Genomic DNA, 25442 nt, shown 5'->3' with positions numbered 1-25442 from the left:
AGTCTCTCAAATTATTTCTAAAACACACATTTGTTAGTTTTTTAATATTTTTATTTATTGTTTTTATTTTCATCATGTAGAATAATATATCATAATGTAATTGTTTCACTTTAAATTCTGTTTGAAGTGGTTAAAATTATATATATATATATATATATATATATATATATATATATATATAATGATATTTAGGAATAGTATATGATAATTCACTACAAGAAAAAATGAAATGGTGACTGATTTAGTCAGTAACCCATATCAGTCACTATTTTTCGTCATTGGTGGTAGTAGTTGATTTATTGTCTAAATTAGTGACTGATTCAATGATCGAATCGGTACTTGATTTAGTGACCAATTTAATTACTAATTTATTTGTAATTTAATGATAATTTTTTTTGTCACTAATGATATTTCTATTTATTTTTAACCACTTCAAACATAATTTAATAATTAGTTCTCTAAGGTTTTTTTCATTTTATCATACCTTAATTATACATTTGATTTCCTTTGTGCGATTTCTTTCGATAGTCTCTCAAATTATTTCTAAAACACACATTTGTTAGTTTTTTAATATTTTTATTTATTGTTTATTTTCATCATGTAGAATAAAATATTTCGATATATTCTATCTAATTATTTGTTATTTTATAACTCACTATTAATCATACTGTAATTTTTTTTACTTTAATTGTATAAATAACTTTTATTTACTACAATATAAAAATTTAATGTAATTTCTATGAATATTTTTTTGTCACTATGCAACATATATTGAAGTTCAAAAGATACAAAATCTATGTCAAAATTTTATTATTATGTTTATTATTTGTTTTTTGTGTTATTTTGATCAAGTGATGTATTATAACTTTTTATTAGTGTATAAAAAAGAGATTCATTATAATTTAAAAAATTGAAGTAAACAAATATTTAAAATATATTTTAATTTGAATATTTGTTCTTTGTGTCATTTTGATCAAGTGATATATTATAACTTTTATTAGTGTATAAAAAAGAGATTCATTAGAATTTAAAAAATTGAAGTAAACAAACATTTAAAATATATTTTAATTTGAATATTTGTTTTCCTTTTATACTTTTTTGAAATATTTTTTAATTTTATCAACTAAGTTCATTAATGTTGTAGTTTGCAAATTTAATAAATGTTTTGGATCACATGAAATTTTATTTGGTATTCTAATATAAAATATAAACAATTATAATTTATTTTAATGTATTTGGCATCGAAGAAAATCCTCCTAATATTGAATATTTCATAATATTATGTTTTCTTTACCGTAATTTTTTTTCTTTTATAAAAATTAATATTGAAGTAGTTAGAACATGGGTACGGGTATGGGTACGAGATTATACCCGTTACCCGGTGGGGATGGGGATGGGAAAAAAGTTTGATACCCGTTGGGTTTGGGTATGGGGATGGGGATGAATTTTTTATGCGGGGATGGGTATGGGATAGTGAAACCCGTCCCCGCCCCGCTCTGTTGCCATCCTTACTCAGCAGAAAACAATACCAAAGAACCAGGAGAGAATCTAGACTCGAAGAACTCATCAGTATTTGGGTTTCACATTAAATAATGTTTCTATTAGAAAGTAACTCTTATTGGAAATGATACCATACCATCTCCAAGTTCCAATATAATAATATGAAAGTAACAGCTGAATATAAATTACATAAAAAATTAAACAATATAATTATAATTTCAATTTTTATAAAAAATATTTATTTTTTACAATTTAAAAATTTAGTTTTTTTAGTTAATATAGTATTTTTAGATTAAATGAGGGAAGTAATGATATTTAAAGAAAAAAAAAATTTACTTTCGATACTAGAATATCATTAAATAATAATTAATATTAGAGACAAAAAATAATTAATGATTTTAATGACTAATTTAAATATAGTTTTCCTTATGTTTTTAAGGTCCACACATCAAACTTCTGTACAGGATATGACACATATTTGGTACGCTAATTCGTTTGTTTATTTGAAAATAATTGAATACGATACATGATATATGTATATTGAAAATCATATAAAAATTCATAAAAATATGATAAATTTATAATTATTATTATCTAAATCCAAATTAAAATGGGTTAAATATGTTTTTGGTCCCTTAACTTTAAGTGAAAATTGGAATTATTTTATCTTTGAAACTTTGGCCCAATTTAGTTCCCCAACTTTAGAACTGTGTAGATTTAGTCGTTTCAACCAATTTTTTTAAGTTTATTTAACGTTTCGAATGCGTTTTATAATAGTTTCTTAACTAACATTGAAGTAAAAATGTGTCAAACGGTATAAACAACTCAAATGCTATTATGAAGTGCGTTCGAAACATCAAATAAACTTAAGAAAATTGGGTTAAAAGGACTAAATCCACGCAGTTTTAAAGTTGGAGGATTAAATTGGATTAAAGTTTCAAGGAGGGACTAATTCCAATTTTCACTTAAAGTTGGAGACTAAAAACATATTTAACCCAAATTAAAATCATTGATAAAAAATTATAGATTGATAAAAAACATATATTAAACATTGTCAAAATAAAAAAATTATAAAGTATTGTTATCACAATAGTATTACGACTTTATAGATTAAATTTTTTTGATAATTATTGATAAAGTATCCTAAAGTAGTATCTGATACGTGTCCGACACGGATACGTGACCTAAATTGAAATATCGGTGTATCATTGATTAGACTCAATTAAGTCAAGAAAACATTGAAAAATAATTAAATATATAGAATTAAATTTACATTTAATATGCATGAGTTAACATAGTTACTAATTAAAGAATATAATTAACTTTTGTCTTTTGTGTGAAACTGCTTCGGCCATTTGAGTATATATAGATGAATAGTTGTTGTTGAATAACATATTCGATGAGCAACATGGGATCTTCAAGATGTTTCATCGTCAGCGTGACACTCTTGTTAGCCTTCTTCATCATAAATTCAGGTTATTAATGATGTTCTATTCACTCTCTCTTTAGTTTCTCAACTCAAATGAGCCATTTTCTTGTACACTACACATCTTGAGTTCTTATTATGAAACCAAATCTTTGACATAGTTTTTGTTAGGAATTAGGGTTATTGTTTTATTTAAAATTTTGAGTTGGCATTGTTCTTAATAAGATTTTTGTGATTCAGATTTGTGCATTATAAAGGCAGAAGCAAGAGGAATCATTTATCGATTACCATGTGACAACAATAAACAGTGCCAAGATGGGTGCAAAAATCCAAATTGTGGATGTTCATCGATATGCATTGAACATGTCTGCCAGTGTCCACATGATCTAACTTCCATTGATACTGTCAAGTCACCCCACCAAGCACCACCACCACACCATCCTCAACCAGCACACCAAGCACCATCACTGCACCACCATAGCCCACCACACCATGGTCCACCACACCACCACCAACATCATCACCAAGCCCCTGCACCACACCACCACCAACATCATCACCAAGCCCCAGCACCACACCACCACCCACACCACCACCAACATCATCACCAAGCCCCTGCACCACACCACCACCAACATCATCACCAAGCCCCAGCACCACACCACCACCCACATCACCACCAAGCACCACCACCACACCACCAAGCACCGCCTCCACATCATGCATCCTCAAATTGAGTCATCTTCTGATGGAATTCATCAACCTCCTTTTCACATGTATTCTTAGTTCTTAATAAAATGTGATTGTTTCATGTTTCAGAGTGTCCTTTTATTGTATCAAAGCTCATCATCGTTGTTAGATTTGGATTGATTGATAAAGACAAATTTCAACTAAGAACTTTTGAAAAATGAAAATGATATAATTAAATTTCTATGAATTAAAATTAATTTAAGTTAATTTGTAAAAAAAATACAAAGTATATTTTTTTTAAAAAAATATTCAAATTTTTACTTCCAACTTATTTACAAATCAATTCTAATTTATGATGAACTTTTTTAATTGTTTAAAAAAACTCAAATAAACATAATCTAATTCGTTATATTTGCTTAATTTTAATTTTGAAATGAAAAGGAGTTTAATGTTGCTTTAATTATTAAAAAATTGTAATGAGGATGATAATAAGAAGTTAAGGTATCAATCAAATTGAACCAAATTGTAATCTCTAAACGAAACCAATGAATATTATTAATGTGGAAGCTACTTCATAAAAACTGAAAGAAGAAATCATTATCTCTCTTTATATACGTATTATATCAAATAGTTGATCCTAAATGTTGAACATTATTAATCCTTTAGACACTATCATTCATAATAATTTTTACTCATCTATTAATATTTTGTTTGTATATTAATTGAACTTATAAATTACCTTTTTCATGGTCCGATAAGTCTTAACAAAAGAACCAATTCTCCTAACATTCACTGCTCACGCGGATAGAAGATGGAAGGATTTGAGGATAAATACATGAAATTTATTCAAATGTCTATTGTCTTTTTTAATTTCACTATGCTGATGAGAATCGATAATGAGACTCTAGGAGAATTCTATTAAATTGTTTTGGGATGAATTTAAGAGAATCGATTCTTCTCTCTCTGAATCAATTATCCTCCCTCCACATATGCCTGGTTTTAGGTTTTAATAATAATAATAATAATAATAATTATTATTATTATTATTATTATTATAATGATAATAATAATGATAATTAATAATAAAAATAATAATACTAATAATAATAATAATAACGATAATAATGATAATAACAATAATGAAATAATGATAATGATAATTAATAATAATAATAATAATAATAATAATAATAATAATAATAATGATAATAACTTCAATTTCATTTTAACATAATTTTCACTATTTGCATTTAAATTTATATCACATTTATCATTTATGGTAAAATGATAGTCATCTAATTTTATCCATTAAAACATTTTCTTTTATTTTTCTTACACATCACATTATTCACAAACTTTCGTCTCAAATTCACTCAAATCACACACAAATCTTTACCTTAATTTGAACAACCTTACATTCGCTTCATTTTCCTCTCAAATTCAATCCCTAAATCCATTTTCAAATCCAAACACAAAGTGTTCTAATTTGCAAAGCATGGTACCTAGGGATGGTAACGGGTCGTGTAGGCACTGATAGTACCTACCCGCAACAACAAAAATTCACCTGCAACCCATTTATTTACTCGTCGGGTACCCGTTTAAAAAATACCTACAGATATATGTGGATATCCGCACATATTTAAAAAATATATTTTATAAATTTTTAAAATTAAATTTAAATAAAATTACAAATAAATGTAAAATAAATTAAATTTAAACTTAATTTAATTTAATCTAATAAAATGTATATTAAAATTTAATATTAATTAAATTTAACTTAATAAAACATAAAATTAATTTAAATTTAATTTTAAATTTTTTGCTGGTAAAGGAAATCTGCAGGTATGAATATTATGATATCCGCACCTGATCTATTTATAAACGAGTATTAAAATACCTGCAGGTAACAAATACCCACACCATAGTCAACCCGTTCTTCAACCCAACGGCCTAATGTGCCAAACAAACCAAATTGATACATGTTAACGAGTTCAAAATCCTAACCCGATTCATCTTTTTGACGGACAATCTGTCAAACTTAACCCATTTTGTCACCCTTACTCGTCACCAATTCTCTACCTAACACATTTTTCAAAAATACATTAATCTAATAATTAATTACCTTACATGATCACCTCGTTTAATTACGATTTTGCATCACAATCATCAAAACCTAAACACATTAATAGGATATATTAAGCATTTATTAACCATAGGGATCTAGAGAAAACAAATTTGCACCGTTACCAAGGAAGACAAAAATGTGTGGTGTATCGGTGTCCGGTAGGTAAATAAATCATTTAAATCCGATAATGTGTGGCTGGTACATCCGGATTTACGTGTTTATTAGATTTCGAAATTTAATTATCTAAAATTATAGATATTTATCGGATTTTGATATCCAATTTTATCTGTGTATTAGATTTTGAAATATGGTTACGTGAAGTTGTGCTCACGGGATTTTGAAATCCAATTTTATTTGTGTACCAGATTTCAAAATAATATTTATTCAATTATTTAATATATAATTTGTTGTAGGGGCAAAATGAAAAGGGAAGCTAAATGCTGGGGGTGTAGGAAGAAAACCATTGGGTGGAGGAAGAAGCCGAGTTTGATAAGGTTACTAAAACAACTTGCAAAAAGAAAGCCCATAGCCACAACCACGCATTAGAGATATTGAAATCAAAAAGCTTACCTCAAATTTTGAAAAAAAATAATAATAAATACAATGCATATGTATATTTACAGATTAACTCAACAAATTGAAATGCAGCAAAACATCAATACATTATTTATACATATGTTGCCAGAAATTAATATACATTAGTTTTGTTTCCTTTGAAATTTAAAATTTCTGAATCCTCCCTTGTGTTGGCGCATACATAAATCTTCAAGAATGGTATCCCTAGTCACCATAGTTGCTGAAAGAAAAATTTATATTTCTGGACTCATATCCGAAGAACTAGGAAGTTCAGACACTTTAACAAATGGTAAAGGATGTATGGTCTTTTTTTCCGTAAAAGGAAGTAACTTTCCAGAATATAAGCTCTTTATGATCCAGCTAAAAGGCTGCATGATAAGTGAGCATGATAAGAAAAACCCACACCTAACAGAAATATACATCAAGTACATAAAATAGAGCATGATAAGTGAGAGGGGTTAATCATAAAAATCCAAGATTGAAATGTCAAGAATCTTCACATGACAAGTGAAAAAAGTTTTAATAATCTATGTGTATACACCGAACGTACAAAGTGAGAAAAGTGTTTGTATGAGAGGGTGAGAAGAGGAAATCTAAACTACACAGATTATTAAAATTAAATTAAAGTAATGTACTTTTTAAGTGGTTATGTGATTATTAAATCTTAAACCATAAAAGATCATTCAAGGATAAGATTAGGGCATTGTCATTTAACTTTTATAAGAGGTCATGTGATCACTATATATACAGTGAGATAGAAAATGGAAAAATTGTAGAGCGTGTTGATGCACAACCAGCAACTTCATTTTAAACAAAATATGGAAAGCACCATAAATAATCTTCAAATCTGAAATACGGAATTACCACTTACCATCATTGGAATATTCCGCTCTTGGGCACAATGCTTCAGGTGACGTGATATTGTAGCTTTATCTTCAACTACAATAGCTTCAACCCAAGTCCCTTCCTCATCAATGATCCGTACTAACCCTTGAAGAGTTTTGAACACGTGTCCACCTCCATGCTGAAAAACAAACATACGAATCGACATTTTAGAAAATGTTGACATATTGTATCAAAGGACCATTACTATAATCTGTATCAGTGCCTACACACCTACATTGCATTGTTATACCTACATTGTTACATTAAAGAGGTAGATTTAGATAGCTTCATATTAGACATGTATCATGTATGGCGTTGATATTTGTTGAGATTCTTGGATGCATACAAGATATATTAGTTACATCAGATTTCATTACATTCCAAAGTTATCAAATATATATATATGTAAATTAACAAAAAGCTACCGAATAGTTTTAGAAACAACCACTAAAAATTAAAGTTGCGGTCAACTAAATCAAAAAGAAAAACTCACTTCTTTTCATAATAAAATAAAACATAAAAACAAATAACAATTAGTAAAAGTGGAAATTTTACACAACAAAAATAGCACATATCAAGGGGCAACTTAAGATGAATGAAGAAAAGAAAAAGGTAAAAAGAAGGATCTTACCTTGATGATGCATGCCAATTTGGTGCAGAAACTAGGCTTCCCATGAAGCAGAATGCGTACTCTTTCAAATATATGTTTCTGGTTTATTGGGTGAATTGCCGTCCCAATCCTGGACCACTTCATGTCATTTCGATTGGGAAGAATCATGTATCTAATAAAATAAAACCAGAATCATTAAACAATGGAGAAGGATTTGAAGATCTTGACAGCAAGTATATTTAAAATTGGAGACACTGTCAAATATTTCCTGATTCAGAAAACATTTTAAGCAAGAGATCTATATATTAAGAAAATCAAACCTTACATCAGCTAAGTCATTGCAAAATAATACTAGATGTGTGATTAGAAAGTAATATAGACAACTAACGTAAATGCCACATAAAAAATGATTGCAAATAAGTCAAATTACCAAAATCTGTAAGTTGAGTGTCTAAAATTGTATAAATCTTTCCACAACGATTGGCACATGCAGTCCTAAAAGCTATCAGGAGAAACAAACAATAATAACAGTAATATTATCTCACTAGGTGAATTCACTATATAGATCAAATTATGGCATCACACTCGATCAAAAACCAAATCATTATATATTAAACTGTCAAAAACCAAATCCTTCTAGATGTTTTGGCTGGGAAGGAAACAGAAAAGGCATGTGCGTGAGGGCGTGCTCTCGTAGACACCTATGAGACAGCAGAGGTAAGGAGGATTACATAGAGAATTCTGTTAAAGAGAAATGGTTTGGAATGTGAGACCAAAGAAACTTTCTTTGTGACAGATGTGTTATAAAACTCGGACCAATTACTGAACTGGTCACGATACTGGGTTGATGGATTACTAGTTGAACTGCATAAACTCGCCTATGTTAAATACATAAACTTATATGTAATAATTATATATTTATAATATACATATATATATATATATATATATATATATATATATATATATATATATATATATATATATATATAATTTGACATATATTCATCAATAAAACATTCTGGTTCAATGTTTAAGTTGAAGCGTCACTTAAGATTAAAAAAGAGAGAAAAATATATTTTTAGAGGGCTTGAATAACACCTCTTATGATCTTCTATTTATACGGATAAAAATATGATACAATGAGAAGACGGAAGACCAAAAGACTCTTATGTACAACTCATAGGTACAGCAGGAAGTAGTTCCCAACACAACTACTTTCTACCCAGATTTTAATAGTTATTCTAACAGCGTCAAACCTATGGTGTTGGGTTCAAATCTCAGAGGACAGTATACATGTGCATTGTCCTAACCCAGCATCTCTTGGCAGTGTATTAGGCTATCTAGACCAGCCAGGACACCGTTTACTGATTCGGTAACATCAGCATACATCAATGACAATTTATCCCATAACAAGGTAACTAAAATTTAAGAGAAGCGCAAGTCAATTACCAGTGATGATGCAACTTACTTTTCAGGTTTCAAAATAGTTCCAGATGAAAGACAATCAATAAGCCAATCAACTTTTAGTATTGAGGCACCAATAGCACAACCATATAAGAATTTGGTGGTTTGCAGCTGAGACAAACGAACAAAGACTTCATCAAACAATGCAATCATTATATAACAAATACATAATAATTAATGTTGTACAAACAAGGAAAGAAATATTCTTTGAGTTTTGCATAAAATATTCAGCTTCTAGATGCAGTCTTTCTTTGACACTGAACTTAAGCTTTGGTTGATTAAGTTATTCTGTTGCTCCACGTGCTCTATTGCTAAAGTTTGTGTAAAACTAAACGGCATAAGCCTTTTGGTCAAATGGTTTTCTGAAACAAAGTATCGATAGCTATTGACATATATGGAAAGATTAAGAATGAGAATGAGCTGTGACAACCAAAAACCATTCTGTTTCAAGCAATTACCAGGCCTTAGTAACCTTAGTAACAGAAAGCCTCTCATAATGGGTGTCTAGTGCGTAAATTATGGTTTTTTAACAAAAATCAAGAACCTATTCTTAATGATAAGTCACAGATATAAAGATTAATCAATTCTTTATCATTAGATTGTCATCTTGTGTGTAATTTTAGTTGTTCTGTTACACTTTAATCATTGAAATGAATCCCTAGTGCCATAAAGCGGGAAACAAGAGATTAATAAAATGAAGAAAGAGAGCAATGGCATAATTAGCAGAAGTACGGTTATATTGATCATTGTACACAAACCTTTCTCATACATAGAACAATGGGGAAATGGGATAAAGTTGAATGTCGCTTGCCCAAGGAATTTTGAGAGGGAATATCATAAAGAACCACTCCACCAGAACTCCTTATAAGTGCTTCCATGTCCCTTTCCTTCTCACTAGATAATCCGGTTAGAAGGAACTCTATACCTTGAAATATATATCCATTCACTCTGTTTCTGCAAGAATTTGTCAAAGGATGTCTCATACTTGGCACAGAATTGGTCGATGACTTTGAAACTCGCTGCCTTTTTGCTCTGACAAATGAACCTACATTTAGCAAAAAATAAGTAAAACATAGTATGTAAAAACTGAAAGATACATTTCAACTAGAGAATATTGATGTAATATAAAACCATTCGCATTTCTTAACAACTGAGGTTATGGGATAGTTGGTTCATGATATGGTATTAGAGTCTTTAAGACCAAGTGGTCCCCCCAAAAAATCAGCACAAGGAAGGTGGATTTGTGCATTATCAACAAGTTAGGCCCAAAGAACTCGTGGGTGAGGGAACAAGCTAACCATGAAATTTAAGTCATTCATACGTCTTTACCTAACAGATTAACCTTTTGGGATAGTTGATTGGGCTCTTAACAATTAAACAAACTGAACAAAATACTTACATCTTTTATGTGAGGATTCCAAATTTGATAATTTCCTTTTCGGATGAAGCCCCTCCACTTTTTCTGAGAAATGCACTTTCTTCCTGATTCTAACATGTTCACTGTGGAATTTATTGCTCTCAAACTGCAGTTCATTAACAGTATTGTTCTTTTGATTTTGAACGACAGTTTCTGGCACTAGATGTTCCTTCCTAATTTTCTCTGCAGTGACATCATTTGCAACACTCACAGGGCCTAGCAAGCACCGGCGTATCCGATGGTTTAGAATAAGAGGTGTATCTTGTGTTGGTTCTGCCGAAATGTCATTTTCATCTGCTGGTTTTAACTCATTATAACACTTGCCATTCGTTATTTCAATAATTGACTTATGATCAACCAAATGCTGATTATCTTCTTTGTTCTTGTTTCCATCTGCGTGCGTTGGAGCAGATAGGCTCTCTGGAATCTTCGTGCCCAAAGATGCTGCACTACCCATACTCTCATCAATTGGAAGTGCTGTCAAATTATAGTTTAAGTTGAGATATTGGTTTGGTAAAATTGTGCTATAAGTCTTAAGAGAAGAATGTTCAACCCTTGCTAACTTCCGAGTGACTTGTTCATCCATCCTTGCTTCAGTGATTAGAAGATCCTTATCATCTAGCATGGACATAACTTTATCATCACTACGGTCAAAATTAACATTCTTTTCCAATATCCTTTGAAAATTATCCACCTCAAATTCAGAGACGGATGGGACAAAATCCTCAGAATCATTTCCTTTATCAATATGAGTATTGTAATTGGCATGCTCTAAGGAAAGGCTACATGGAACAAATGAACAGAGAGGATCAGTCAATGATGGACTAAAACATCTGATCACATCTTGAGACTGCAATATGCTCTCATTAGGTTTGTTATGTGAGCCTTCAGAAGGCACACTTAGCTGAGAACCAATGGCACAGTTGGGATCATGGTTCAGAACACGAGAATTCTCATCAGGAACAATATCTACGGATTCTGTAAGAAAGCTTGTCTCTCTAACAAGTAAATTTGGAATCCCTTCTGCATTCTTTCGATTCAATGAAGATGAATCTAATTCCTTCCAAAAGGGAAACAGAGTAAAAATACATGAAAAATAAGATGTTTAAATCCGTGAATGAATGTAAAACAAATACAATATAAATAATGAGAAAAAAGCAAATTTTTAAATGAACATAAACTGTAGGGAAGTGTACAGAAAGTAAAAAAGGAACAAAAGGGCAGCCACGTAGTAAACGAAAGAAAATCATTTGGAGGAAATTTGCCTCCAATCATAACAGAAGTTCCCCTTCCACAGATGACAATTTAGAATTCCACACAACCACACAAGCACCTGATAGAAACAATGGTTTATATGCCATCAACATGTATGAAAATCCAAATATGTAGAAAATCAGGTGTGCTTAGATTCTTTTTGTTCCATCAGACAAGTGTTCATTAAATAGCATTGATACAGTGATAGCAAAAATAAAGCGCTGACACAATCTTGATGGAGGAATGCAACTAACAGCCATGAATAGATAGCACGCCAATTACTACTGTTCAGCAGGAATTTGCAAAATATTCCCTTTTAACAGTGAAAATTCTATAAACCGTCCCTTTCTTCTATCAGATACCAACTATCTATTATAATTAGCAAAATATTTCAATAGAAAACTGTGCCACCCAAGTTGATGATTTTAGGCAAAGTAAAAACTCAATATAAAGAATATTTGTCTTCCTTAATTCTTCTCTGAAAAGAAATTAGCAGTAAGCCTTTTCTAAAGAAACAGTTCTAAGTCTCATCATATTTACCACGCTTAAGATTTTAGAATCATTAATGCATCAACAATAGAAATCAGTTATTATGACTATATAGGTTTTATATGTCAGGTTGCAGCAATAAATTGCGACAAAGATTACAATAACCTCAACTTTACTACAATGTTACTGGTTTCTTCACATCATACTATTAGCTGTTAACTACAAAAGAACAAATTATTATTTTTATTACGTTTGGTGTGCCAAATGTCGACCACGCACACATGTTTATATTGACAACAAAAATATTCCTAATAAACGTTAATCGTAATCAAATCATACAGACATTAAAATGTGATACAAGTACCATTCATATTTATAAAGTCTAAAGGAAATTAGGAAACATGTGGAAGTGATATCCTTGCATCAGACCTAGGAATAGGCAATAGCCATTTAATTTCAACAAGACTCAAGATGAATTTGAGGGTCAGTCTAAACTCAAGACAATTGTGCTAACTAGAATATAAAAAGAAAATGACAGTTTTGCATGACTAACAGAAATGGTAGGCGAAGGAAAAAGAAGAAACACCACACCTTACATGTCCACCCCCCTAACCAGCGACTTCTAAATCTTTCTGGAGCTGGGTAAGTTGCCCAATTCTCCTTTTCTGAATCGTTTAACAAAAGAAAATAGATAAGCTTTAAACACTGGACAGAGCAAGCAGATGAAAATAATGAGTAAGATATTAAAACTCACTGAAATTTCCAGAAATATCAACATGTGACGAGTTGACATTGTTTTGTAGCTTGATAGAAGTCAAGTCAAGCATAGGCAACCCAACTGTCTGGAAAATGGAAATCAATGTAGCATCAATTACTTAATATAAAAATCATGTAATAGTATAATGCTGCTCAGAAACAACTGAGATAAACAATACCCAAAAGTGAGACTGCTAATTTGTTTCCTTATTCATTAAATCATTCTTTTCAATACAAACCACCCGCATATCTTCACCATATCCCTTAAGCTTCCAATATAATTGATATAGTGGCCTCTACGACCAAGCGGTCTTCAGTTACCAAAATGTTATATTTCAATTTAAGGTTGGGGGACCTATGCACACTCAAAGCCCAAAGAACTCTTTCATAAGGGGATATATTAAATACATAAAGTAAAAGCCAATAATATGCCTTCACGTAATAGCCTAAGCTTTTGCGATAGTTGGTTCATTAGAAGCTAAATTTTGAATGTTGTGTCAATAGGTGGAATAAAAGCAAAAGGAAAAGAAAATACTTTACCTGGTCGGGGACCAAAACATCGGTACTTCTCCCTATGAGTTGATGAGAAATAGGAGGACTATTATCAAAATGTTTGAGAGTGTTTTCACCCAAACTAGGATCATCAAAATGCATCTCCTTTTCACAACATGAAGAATGATGAAATGAGTCTGTATTTTGCTGCATCTCCTTCCCCACGTTAACTTCTAACTGTTTTTGTTTAGATGTATCATCAAAATTGTGAAGCTGAGAAGTATGCTTACCATCACTATTTTTATTATTGCATCCACTACCTTTTTCAACATTAGACACACCTTTTGATTCAAATATAGTTGAACTGCAGAGAATATCCTCAACAGGAACACCAATAAGCAGCCCTATATCTTCATAGGCATCTTCCATGATAAAATCATTCAAATCAGAAAGAGAATCACTGTAGTCAGATTCCTCATTTGAGGATTGGAAGCCGTCTTCCAATCCCTCAAGTCGTGCCTGCTTTACTTGAAGTGCAACTTCAAGTACAGCTTCTGTATGCATTGTTTCTAAAACTGAGTCCAGCTTCACTAAATCATGTATGACCAATGCCTCAGATGCAGCAATAGAAAGTTCAATTGCATTACTTACATCAGCACCTTTAACAGAATCAGTTGTATCAACTAGAGATTTTGAAGCATCGTTCTCCACAGTTTCAGGGATGAAAGCAGCTGGAAAATCTGATTCACAGGTAAGATGATCCATAATCGAATGCATGTTTTCTCTAAAATCAATAGAAGGTTGAATAGGTTGCAATGAGAAAACAGCACTTGGTGCAACTATATCTTGAGATTCATTCAAATCTTGGGTCGGGAAAAAGGGTGAACCATTATCTGAAGAAAGACGCAGACTAAAGTGAAATACCTGCTTCAATGAAATATAGATACATCAAGGAGGTCTTAGTCTTAATAGAGTTAACAGTTTAAGTAATTTACCCAGTAGCTCAGAAGTAAAATTTACAGACACGTTTCACAAGAACAGACTTTTACACGTAAGTGTGCTAGTGTATATTGTTGAAAACAGTGACATCTAATTCACTTAGAGAATTCACTATAAGCAAAGGACTGATCTTCTAAAAGCATTTTTTGGCTACTTCCTTCAAACTTCCGTGTCCATGCTTGCTATTACAATTTACAAGTGACATTCAAGCACAAGAATTTGTCACCGAGTCAATTTAGCCACCAGAAGAAAAATATATGAAAACTAGCTATCTGATATTGCTGTAGCAAATAAGTAAACAAAACACAAAGATGTTTTGGCAGATAAGAATTGAGGAGAATAACAGATAAATATGCTCTCAATCTTTAGGCGGACACGGATCGAAATTATTAGTATCTTATTGATATCTATGTCTTTAGGAAGTTGTGGATGTATGTAACTGTTGTGGTGTTATATATGTGGTGTTACAAAACATGTAAGGGGCAGTTAACGTGTTGAGTTAGTTTGTTTGTTTGTAGTATTTAGAAGGAGGGAAGTCTTTGACAGAAGGAAACCCTATGTAATAGATGTACCATTCTTTAAAATTTGATCGATTAAAAAGAAAAATAAACTCACATTTTCAGGAGATGAAGCAACGCTAAGAGGTGAACTATCATCTCCAGATAAGAATAAATGACAACTTCTGTATCGACCTTCTTCCCTTGATATTGCATTGAAATATTCTCCAGCATTACCAGTCTCTTCAGAAGGTCCTGGATCCTTGTTCATTCCAAAGAAGAGAATGCATCAAAAAAAAAAAAAACTGACCAATCTAACATTCCCATAGACTTTCAAAGTTGAAGAATAAACATAGATGCCAATGACTTTAAACTTTAAAAAAAGAAACAGCTTTGTACAGCTAACTATCCACGTAAAGATGGACCGTTTACTAAGGCATCACTAGAAATTAAACATACAAAACCAATCATCAATCATTCATATACTAGATGTTATAAACTTTTTATTTTCTATAATTTGGTCTTCTATTGGTTTAAATGAAACAACTGGTTGAATGGTAGAAAGATGTATCTTGTGATATTCATTTGTGATCTGTAGATATTGAACATCTATGAATAGTACTTGAATATAATAACAATTGAACCCACAAAAAAAAATAAGGAGCATAATCTCAGAAAGAGGAATTCTAACCTTTGCTTCTTTGTATGAAGGGGCTTGAGATTCCTTAAGAAATTCAATAGACCCATTAGTTCCAAGACTCTGCAGCCAGCATGGAAGCCAAGCTACTTCCTGCAACATGTTCATACGCCACGTACAATTACAAATTGAAGATATGCAAAGCATAATATTCATAAAACCTGTCTTATATGCAAAACAGTAAACAAAAACCAAAATATTTTCTTAGGATACATACACATAAAAATACACACACAACAATTATAATCACGGTGATAAGTTTTCCACTAAACGTTGCTAATGCAGCGACGATTGCAACCTCGATGTGAATGAAAAGGCCTCCCAATCCGCACAATTATTACACTGAGCAGCAATTGAAAACTATAACTATAATTTCAAATATCCATACTTCACTTACAGATAAGTACAAATTTCCCAAAAATCTAAAACCCCATAATTGCAGAAATTTGGAATTAATAATATAAATCAGAGTATCATCAACATGTAAAAACAAGACCCCTAATATTACAACAACAACAACAACAAAAAAATCTAAATAAAACCCCGTGAAAAAGAAACACCCACCCAAAATCGAACAAATAAAATTCTCAGCCTAGCTCCTATATAGCACTTCAAGTCCTGTTTAAATTTTCACAACCTTTTTCAAGTTATCGCTTTTTTTTTCTCGTATATCATACAAATGAAAATAAAAACAAAAAAAAATAAAAGACAAAAAAGATCGAAAGAAAAGAAGCGCAACTAACCTCAGAGAAGTGAGGAGGACGAAAAGCTAGGGTTGCCATGGAAGAAGTTTCTCCCATTGTTTCGGTGCCAAAGCAAGAGCGAACTGAAAAGGTTTTGGCGCCAAATGATAGAACTCGCGGCGGGTTAACTATGCGTCGAGGAGAAGGGCAAAACAGTCAAAGTCAAAATTTGAATTTTAAATTGAGGAAATAAATATATGCTTTTTTAACATTTATTTGGTTTAAATATGATCATCTGTTTTAACTAGAAAAATATGAACTTCAATTCTTTTTTTTTTAAATGTTTTTGAATGTGTAATACATAATTATTTTAGACAATTTTTTCCATAAAGAGGAGAAAACTTAAAGAAAAATTCTTCAATAAGTTCAAATGCAAGTTAATTCGAACAAATTTTTCCATATAATTCTTCTACATTTTTTATTTTCAATATATTAAAAAATATTTACGGCCAGTGTAATCTGAATATAAAAAAAAAGTTTAAATATTATTTTATTTTCTATGAGAATATTTATTGCTTTAAGTTCTTTTTTACTCACCAGTCTTACATCACCACTTAGGGTGTGTTCCTTTGTGTAGATGGATATGGAGGAGAGTGTGAAGATGGATTTGTATAGATTTAGGTGGATGGATATTTGTGTTTTTTTGAGTGGATTTAGAGGGTAAAGTGAGTGGATTTGGAGATAATTTTTATGAAAGTTAGTGAAAGATTTGATTGATGTGATAGATAAAATTATATGTTAAAATAGATATATTTATTAAGTTACCATAATACTCTTGTGTAAAAAAAGAGAATGATTTTTTAATTTGAGGTTATAAAAATAATTATAATTAATTAATACGAATTAAAAAAATATTAAAATTATATAAAATTTTGAAATAAAAAAAATTAAATTTTTATGAATGTAAAAAAAAATTACACAATTAAATTTAAAAAAAATATATATAATTAAATTTTAAACTAAAGTTAAATAATGTTAAAAAAAGTCAAAAGAAGTCAAGAAAAAGGTAAAAAAAAAAAAAAAAAACCAACGACATCAGTGTTGTAATCGATGTCGCCCCCTTTGAAAACAAGGCACCGGTTACGTAACCGGTGCCGTCCCTCTCTCTTCTCAGCACAACACTGGTGCCCACACCGATGTCATCCCAACCTCACACAACAACACAACACCTCACCACCACTGGAAGACACTGGTGCCTCACTCACTACCCTCACCTGCCAGTGCCATCCACTCACCACCCCAACACCTACCACGCCCCTGCAACACCACTCACAACATTGGTGCCCACACCGGTGCCATCCAAACCTCACGCAACAATGACATCGGTGCCTCGCTCACCACCCTTCACCTGTCAGTGCCATCTATCACCACCCTAACACACTGGTGCGCCACTCGACCTCCAACACCAGTCATGCCACCACCCTGCAACACCAATCACAACCCGACCGCAACACCTCTCACGCAATATTGTACTGCGTGTGAAATGAAAAGCGAGGACAATATGGTAATGTTCTCATAATACTCGCTAATCTTCTCCTTGGATGGTGGATTAAAAAAATTGTGGATCCCTCAAATTCGTCGTCGCTTATCCGTCCAAATCAATGCAATGGAACACAACTATATTCATCAATCCGCGCTTAGTTATTCCTGTGAACAGTTTAATCCACCCAAGAGAACAGACCCCTAGTGTAGAAATTAAAGTATTATTATTCAATTGTAATTCAACCTATCCTATATTCGTCACGGGATAATCAATAGATTTTTTAAGACAAGATCATTAAAAAAATAAAACAACAATGAGACATAATTGAATATGGTCGGAAAAAACACTACAGTTTAATTTCACAATAATCATTTAATAATAAAGAAATAAGATTAACAATAATACACAAAAAAATGGAAACTCCAAATATAAAAAAAAATCATAATCTTTGTTCAAAGACAACTCAAGAATAATCACTATATGTAAATTTGTAAACACCGACAAAACTCTCAATCCTTTTTTATCCCAAGTACACTCACATTGTTTAGAGAAAAAATTTAACTACACCTCACAATACTCTACTACAAGAGTATAAGAAAAATCAAACACTAACTCAAAGTGTCTTTGACTTGTAACAAATAAAACCATGAACCTATAGTCCATTATACAGTTGCTAATACTCACTCCGTAATTTATCCTAGTGTGGGACTTTACGATATGCACTCAACAAACTCCACCGTGATTAAAATAAATGCATCTTTATTGTCTTCACCAGCAATCATATTGCACCATAAAGGAATATATTCACTTGGAATTAAACCATCCCAAAAATTTTCATACACCCTACATCGATGCCAACCAGTAGTCATGCATAAACACCACACACCTTGTATCAGTATTAGCCAATTACCGTGTAAAATTATCTCTAAGAAATACTCATCCTAACACTCATAATCTTTCCAACCAGATGTCGCCACATTCACAATCTTCTACCTTCAAATATAACCAATCAGGAGATGCTAATACCACAATTTTCAACTCATAGATTGACCAACCAAAAGTTATCACATCTTCATGTTCTTCCTCATACAATATCCTTTGCTCTAAAACATGGTCTTTCGTTCAAGTGAGGAAGGAATGAATTGGTTTTCTCCCTTCAAAAGGTATATAGGTCAAGTGTTAACAAGATGTTCAAATGATGAGACTTGTTGCTCAACGATACGTTATAATTTTAGAAAGGAAGGTCTTATGAGATCTTTAAGTGACGATATTAAAAGTTAAATCCATTTTTATATGTTCAATTTACCGATGTAAGAATGTGATGTTATTTTTGAGCTAATATTAAAACGATTTAACTTGTATTTGCATTATATGATATGATTTCAATTGAAATTACGTATCTAAGATAATATGTTAACTAATTTGTGATTGTATGAATACAAACACATGTGATTAATAGATATCACATTGTTTCATTGATGATTTAAAATTTGAGAGAGTTATTACATATGATGCAATGGACTTACCTTTATCCTTGATTATGAAATGATTATGAAATTTACTTGTAGACCAAAGTCTTGGATACTAATATTTTGGAAGATATCAATTTATTAATATCTATTGAATACTGGTATGATGTTTAGATTTGCATGTTCATCCATAGTCTTAAAAGTAGATTAGTTAGAGTGTTGTTGGATTTTAAATATGTATGTATGCATGCATATGAGTTATTTGTGAAATTAAATTGTGTGTGTACATTTATATAACATGCTTAAATGTCTTTAATAGTTTAGATACATGGTTTACTTATAATGTTATGACGTTATAAGCTGAAAGAAAAAATGGGTCGAGTTTTTTAATGAATAATAAATGTAGATGGAAAAATGAAATCTATCTATTATCATAAAATTATCTATTCTCGCACAATAATATTATTTCTCACCTTATGTGTCATGTGTCATAGATGTGTATATATACACAAGTACATTTTTTTTTGCAATACAATAAAGGATAGACAATACAAGAAGAATCGTCATTTAATTTTGTGAAAAGGTTTTCAAAAAGAACTTGTGAAAGTTAGCAAACAAATACACTATTTTAAATTAATAAAAAAAGAATATTAATTATATGTTTATTATTTTATGAAAATAACATCTCCCAATTAAAAATACAATTTATCTTTTCATGTTATTAATGTATATTTAAAAACTTAATTTTAATTGTGTACACGTATTTAATATAAATATAAAAATACAATTTTTTTGAGCAGTATAACACAAATTTAAGATATAGTGTTTGTGTAAAAGAATAGTAAGTAACATAGTAATTGTTAATCAATGTGCGAAACTCGAAACAAGTAAACGATATTACATTAAAAAAATATATTAATAATATTTGTCACAAAATTCGTTCATTTTATTCAATAACACAATTATTTAGTATAATTTTATTATGTACATTAGTTTGTTTTGAAAACATTTAAAAGTTTATACATTTTTTTTAAGTAACTTGAAGTTGATTTTGATAAAAGAAACGAGATAAAAAAAACCATTTTTAATTAAAAGTATACATTTTATCATGCCATAAACAACTATATATATTATTTTTTGTTGATGTACAAATTACTTAAAAATTAAAAAAAAAACTTTTTAACTAATTGTTTTACAAGAACAAATTTTCTGAGCTGGAACTGTTTCCATCAGATATTTTCCCAACAACACAAGTACTTTCCATGTGTCCACACATGGCATATCCCAATCAAATTGTGTCCCTTCAAGGCTTAAACTCAACCACGAAACACCAATCCACAACACACAAAATTCTCTTCTGTTTCACCCACTCCACTAAACCATAACCCCAAGATTTTCTTCAAAATCCTAAATTTCTAAGAACCCTTTTGTTGTTTTTGTTTTTCTCTTGAGACCATTTTGGTTTGAACTTCAATTTTAGTTCCCAATAATGGCTTGTGCATTTCATGCAACTTTAGCAGCCAATAGCTGTGCCTTTTCTTCCAGAAGATTCTCCTTGAAGCACCCCAAAACCAGTAAGAGAAGGTTTGGTTTGTTCACTGTTAGAGCTGACTCTGATGACTCTGACTGCAATGAGGAAGAATGTGCCCCGGATAAGGAAGTGAGTTCTTTAGCTTTCTTAATCGGTTTTGAGTTTCTGAGATGTTTTGATCCATTCGTTTTGTTTCTTGTGCCCTTTTGGTGACTGAGGAAAAATATGATACTGAAAAATTTGGGAATGGAATAATGAAAATTAAGTTTCTTTAGTTTTGTAGTTACATTTACACATTTACATGTTGTCTTGGCACATTGTTGTTCTCTATATAGATCCCTTGGAAGAAGTTGGGAGAAGAAGAATTTGACTTGTGCTCATTTGTTTTGATCAATTTAAGGGTCATAACTGTTAGGAATTCAAGTTGACTTAGAATTCCCACATTGGATAGATAATAATGATAGATAATAGAAGCAAAAACACCACAAACTCATTGTTGAATCTCTTATCTATGGGTTTGTTTACAATTTATTGGTGCCAAATCTCTTTATGTCTCAAGAATCTAACAATTAAAGAGGTTAATGTTGAATGGAAAAAGGAAGCTTGGTGTGTGTAATACGATAAAATATCGGTTAGTAATTCAAGATAAGGTGGAAGTCTCATATTGGGTAAAAATGAGTAACATGTAAGTAGAAAAATCCATAAAACCATTGTATTAAGGTTTTTGGTTGAGAGTGGTGTTGTGGTTTTTTATATGGGTTTGTTCATGTCTTATTGGTGTCGAATCTTCCAAATGTCTCTCCTCGAAAAACCTAACAATCTCTATTAGTGTACTCCATGTAATGGTTTTCAGCTGAGAGATGGACTTCTGGTCAATTTAAGGTTCTTTGAGAAATGTTATCATAATTTGTTGTTGTGAATGGAATGATTAGGAAAAGGATCATTATCATTAGATCTATGCAAGGAACACCCCACTTACATTGTGCATTAAGTTAAGTTAGCTTCAAAGTTTTTAATATTCATATTTTTGTTTTGTGCAATCTGTTGTTTTGTGATTGACATTTATTTTATAGCTTACAACCTGGATGTTGTGTTCTTATCCTTTTTGTATGTTAAAACATAGTTCCAACAGTTTGTTCTTTAGTTAGAAGAATTTTGTTTTTGTGCTCAATGCAAATTCTGTGAAAAAAAAGGAGGGTGTGAGTTAGGTATTTCATAAAAGCTGTGTCTCAAAAACCACTGTTTCAGGGTAATTAGCAGAATTGAAAGATATTATGTATGCAATAATACTAAGGATAATTTGCAAGTCCTCTTTATGTCATTGTTTGAACCATTTCAGTTTCACCTAATCTTTAGTGTGTTTCCAATTATTATACCATATTATCTCTGGCCAGGCTTCGTAATTGAAATATCCTCCATATATTCATGCATTAACAACAGATGAGTGCTGTATCATTATCATCCATGTGTGTTTAGCTTCTGCATTATTCACAGACAAAGGAATCAATCCTCTGTTGGTGGTGATTTAGGTTGGGAAGGTCAGTGTGGAATGGTTAGCCGGTGAGAAGACAAAGGTAGTCGGTACTTTCCCACCACGCCGTCGGCCGGGTTGGACCGGATATGTTGAGAAGGACACTGCTGGGCAGACAAACATTTATTCAGTTGAGGTTAGTATTGATCTTTTTTAACTTATTAAAGGCATGCAATGTTTTACCATGTTCCCTTGGACTTTTTATGTAGTATAGTATTATTCTTTAATTTGTTGAAGTTTAATGTTCATTTTGTAAGCATGAAAATGAGTAGCAAACATTGGTAACATGATAACCCATAAGGGACTATTATTTGGGCAAACATGCATACATGTGTTATACATGAATTGTGAGGCTAGTCATTGGTGTTGGTAGCTTGTGTCAAATTGAAGAATTCATGTTTTTAGAATTTGAGTTCAAGTGAAACTCAACCTCAAAAACTAACTTGTAAAGTGATAATTATATTCAGTTATACATATTTCAAACATATATGGTAGAATACCCTTCAAGATATTAGAAGACATAATGGTCCAAAGTGAGTAGGCCAAGATCTACTTAGCCTACTAAAATAAAAGGCTTTACCAATACTTAAATACTTATAAACCTAATTATTCTCATAAGAATGATTTAGGTTTAGAATTATTTGAGTGAATGGGAAGCCTTTGAGTGGACCAACTCGATTTCGGCGAGCTTGCTTTGGACTTTTGTGCCTTCCACTATCTTTATTTGGAAGGGATTCGGCCATACTTATATTGTACAAGACTATTTTAATCACATCAGTAATTGGTGTGAGATCTCTAACACACGTCTGCATATTTGAACCACATCGGTAATTTATGTGAGATCTCTAACACATGTCTACATATTTGAATCACATCAGTAATTTATGTGAGATCTCTAACACACGTCTACATATTTGAACCACATCAGTAATTTATCACTTATGTGAGATCTTTAACACATGTCTGCATATTTGAACCACATCCGTAATTTATGTGAGATCTCTAACACACGTCTGCATAAGCTTGCTTGTTCAAAACTTGAAAACAAAGAGAAATTTGATGATTCAAATTGTCGAACACCTTGTGATCTTTTCAGCCAGCAGTTTATGTGGCAGAAAGTGCTATAAGTTCAGGAACTGCTGGCTCTTCTTCTGATGGAGCTGAGAACACTGCAGCAATTGTTGCAGGCCTTGCCCTGATCTCAGTTGCTGCAGCATCCTCAATACTCCTACAAGTTGGTAAGAATGCTCCTCCTCAGATCCAGCCAACTGAATACACAGGGCCATCACTTACCTACTACATCAACAAGTTCAAGCCGCCGGAGATTACTGAAGTGTCCGTGCGTAGCGAGGCAGAGGCAGAGCCATCGTTGGCCGTTCAACCAGACTCGGCGGCCCCCGATCTTTCCCAGGTTCAGGTTGAAGCTCAAATCCAGCCTGAGACCCCAGATGTGAACATTCAATCATAGGTGTATCAGATGGTTGCCACTTTTGCTACAAAGACACATCAAAGAATTTATTTTTGTGTCAATAGTATGAGCCAGTGTATACATATATAACTCTAAAGATTAATGGATGCAAATGTTTCTGCTAAACATCATTCTTGGTATGCTAGTGTTTCTTCTTACTGAGTGTGTTTATCCTTTGCTGGGGAAAGTGATGATGATATAGTTTCAGTTTTATATACTCCTCAAAATATGAAAACCAAATTAGAAATTTTGAATGATTTGTTGGTTCCTTAGTTTTTTTTGGAGGCATATTTAAGATCCTTATTCATTTGTTCACTTAGGCATATGTTAGTTACATGCTCAAGAGCAAAATGATTGGAAAATATTGTTGTGTGTGCCACAGTTTAACTAGCGACTAATTTAAGTGTGATCAAATTCATAAGGTCCTATTAGAGATTGAAGTAGGGAATGAAAAACTTTTGTAAATTAGCAATTCATTTTTGTCACAAAATATCAGTCACTACACTGATTGATAACAACATCTTTAACTTTTAATATGTGAAAAAAATGTAACTTTAGCCACTGATTTTGGTTGCTAAGTGGATTTTTAATATTTATTTCTGTATAAAATGTATTATTTATTTAAAAATTTTCTTTTTAAAAAGCATGCTGTTGAAGTTAAACATAAACTATTTATAAGGAGCGAAAGAAGTATTTACAAAAGTTAAAATAATAAGTAAAAAACAATGAAATTTGATGATAAATTAAAAAAAAAATTGAAAGACAAAAAAATCGTAATTTTATTTGAGATTAAAAACGGTTTAAACTCATGGTTTTTATTAGAATGGAAAGTAAAAAAAAAAAAGGAATTTAAATTATAAAAATATAAAAAATACTTATAAAAAGAAAATTTCTATATTAATGTTATAGAATTACTAGCATAAACACAGGTACGATAGTGTATGTTTATATAATTTTTTACATATATATGATATTATATTAGTAGATGATAATATTGTAATGTTATTAAATTAATATATAAAATAAAATGGAATATATAAAAAAAAGGAGAGAATAACGGTTGATAAATAGAAAAAAAAAAGAAGAAACATAAATAGATGATTAAAAAATTTATAAAAACTAGTGTACACACAATGTTGTTGCGCATGTGTGTACACATTTTTTAAATATACGTGATATTATCTATAACTATATATAAGGGGACTCCCTCTTTTGTGTCCACATTTCGTAATTCTAACTTTACCCTTTACAATTTAATTATTTATTAAATTTTTAAAAATTAACGGTTACTTTTACAAGTTTTTATAGAACTATTTACTTATCTCTTTCTTCTTTTT

General features: G+C 31.2%; 2 protein-coding genes across 3 annotated transcripts; one reads left to right on the top strand and one right to left on the bottom strand.

Annotated features, from left to right (window-relative positions):
• Positions 1-6290: 6290 nt before the first annotated feature.
• Positions 6291-16750, bottom strand: LOC114179567 (uncharacterized). 2 transcript variants are annotated; one of them, XM_085670529.1, is made up of 12 exons: positions 16624-16750; positions 15875-15973; positions 15302-15445; positions 13736-14614; positions 13194-13281; positions 13031-13104; positions 10679-11756; positions 10038-10324; positions 9284-9390; positions 7834-7984; positions 7189-7341; positions 6291-6685 (listed from the first exon to the last, which is right to left on the bottom strand). In XM_085670529.1, the coding sequence occupies exons 1-12, from the start codon at positions 16678-16680 to the stop codon at positions 6551-6553; spliced, it is 3252 nt and encodes a 1083-aa protein (XP_085526655.1). In that variant the 5' UTR covers positions 16681-16750; the 3' UTR covers positions 6291-6550. The 2 variants fall into 2 exon arrangements, with proteins under 2 accessions (XP_085526655.1, XP_027921759.1); XM_028065958.2 differs by having other exon boundaries at positions 13736-14611.
• A 4149-nt stretch (positions 16751-20899) lies between these two features.
• LOC114191780 (proline-rich family protein) lies at positions 20900-24263 on the top strand. The gene is made up of 3 exons (XM_028081174.2): positions 20900-21235; positions 22636-22773; positions 23734-24263. The coding sequence occupies exons 1-3, from the start codon at positions 21065-21067 to the stop codon at positions 24103-24105; spliced, it is 681 nt and encodes a 226-aa protein (XP_027936975.1). The 5' UTR covers positions 20900-21064; the 3' UTR covers positions 24106-24263.
• Positions 24264-25442: the final 1179 nt, after the last annotated feature.

This window comes from Vigna unguiculata, chromosome 1 (genome assembly GCF_037176805.1).
Source record: "Vigna unguiculata cultivar grain cowpea cultivar isolate G323 ecotype 2 chromosome 1, ASM3717680v1, whole genome shotgun sequence".
Taxonomy (NCBI): domain Eukaryota; kingdom Viridiplantae; phylum Streptophyta; class Magnoliopsida; order Fabales; family Fabaceae; genus Vigna; species Vigna unguiculata.
The sequence above is the reverse complement of the archived record's forward strand: the minus strand, read 5'-3'. Positions and strand labels throughout refer to the sequence as shown.

Bases quoted from the DNA above. Each gene is read 5' to 3' on its own strand.
- LOC114179567 (XM_085670529.1), bottom strand. From the start codon at position 16,680: ATGGGAGAAACTTCTTCCATGGCAACCCTAGCTTTTCGTCCTCCTCAC. The intron at 11,757-13,030 runs GTGTGGTGTTTC...CCCTTTTGGAAG, and splicing joins TAGGGGGGTGGACATGTAAG to GAATTAGATTCATCTTCATT. The intron at 7,342-7,833 runs GTAAGATCCTTC...TTTGTTTTTCAG, and splicing joins AATTGGCATGCATCATCAAG to CATGGAGGTGGACACGTGTT.
- LOC114191780 (XM_028081174.2), top strand. From the start codon at position 21,065: ATGGCTTGTGCATTTCATGCAACTTTAGCAGCCAATAGCTGTGCCTTT. The intron at 21,236-22,635 runs GTGAGTTCTTTA...GTGGTGATTTAG, and splicing joins AATGTGCCCCGGATAAGGAA to GTTGGGAAGGTCAGTGTGGA. The intron at 22,774-23,733 runs GTTAGTATTGAT...TGATCTTTTCAG, and splicing joins CAAACATTTATTCAGTTGAG to CCAGCAGTTTATGTGGCAGA.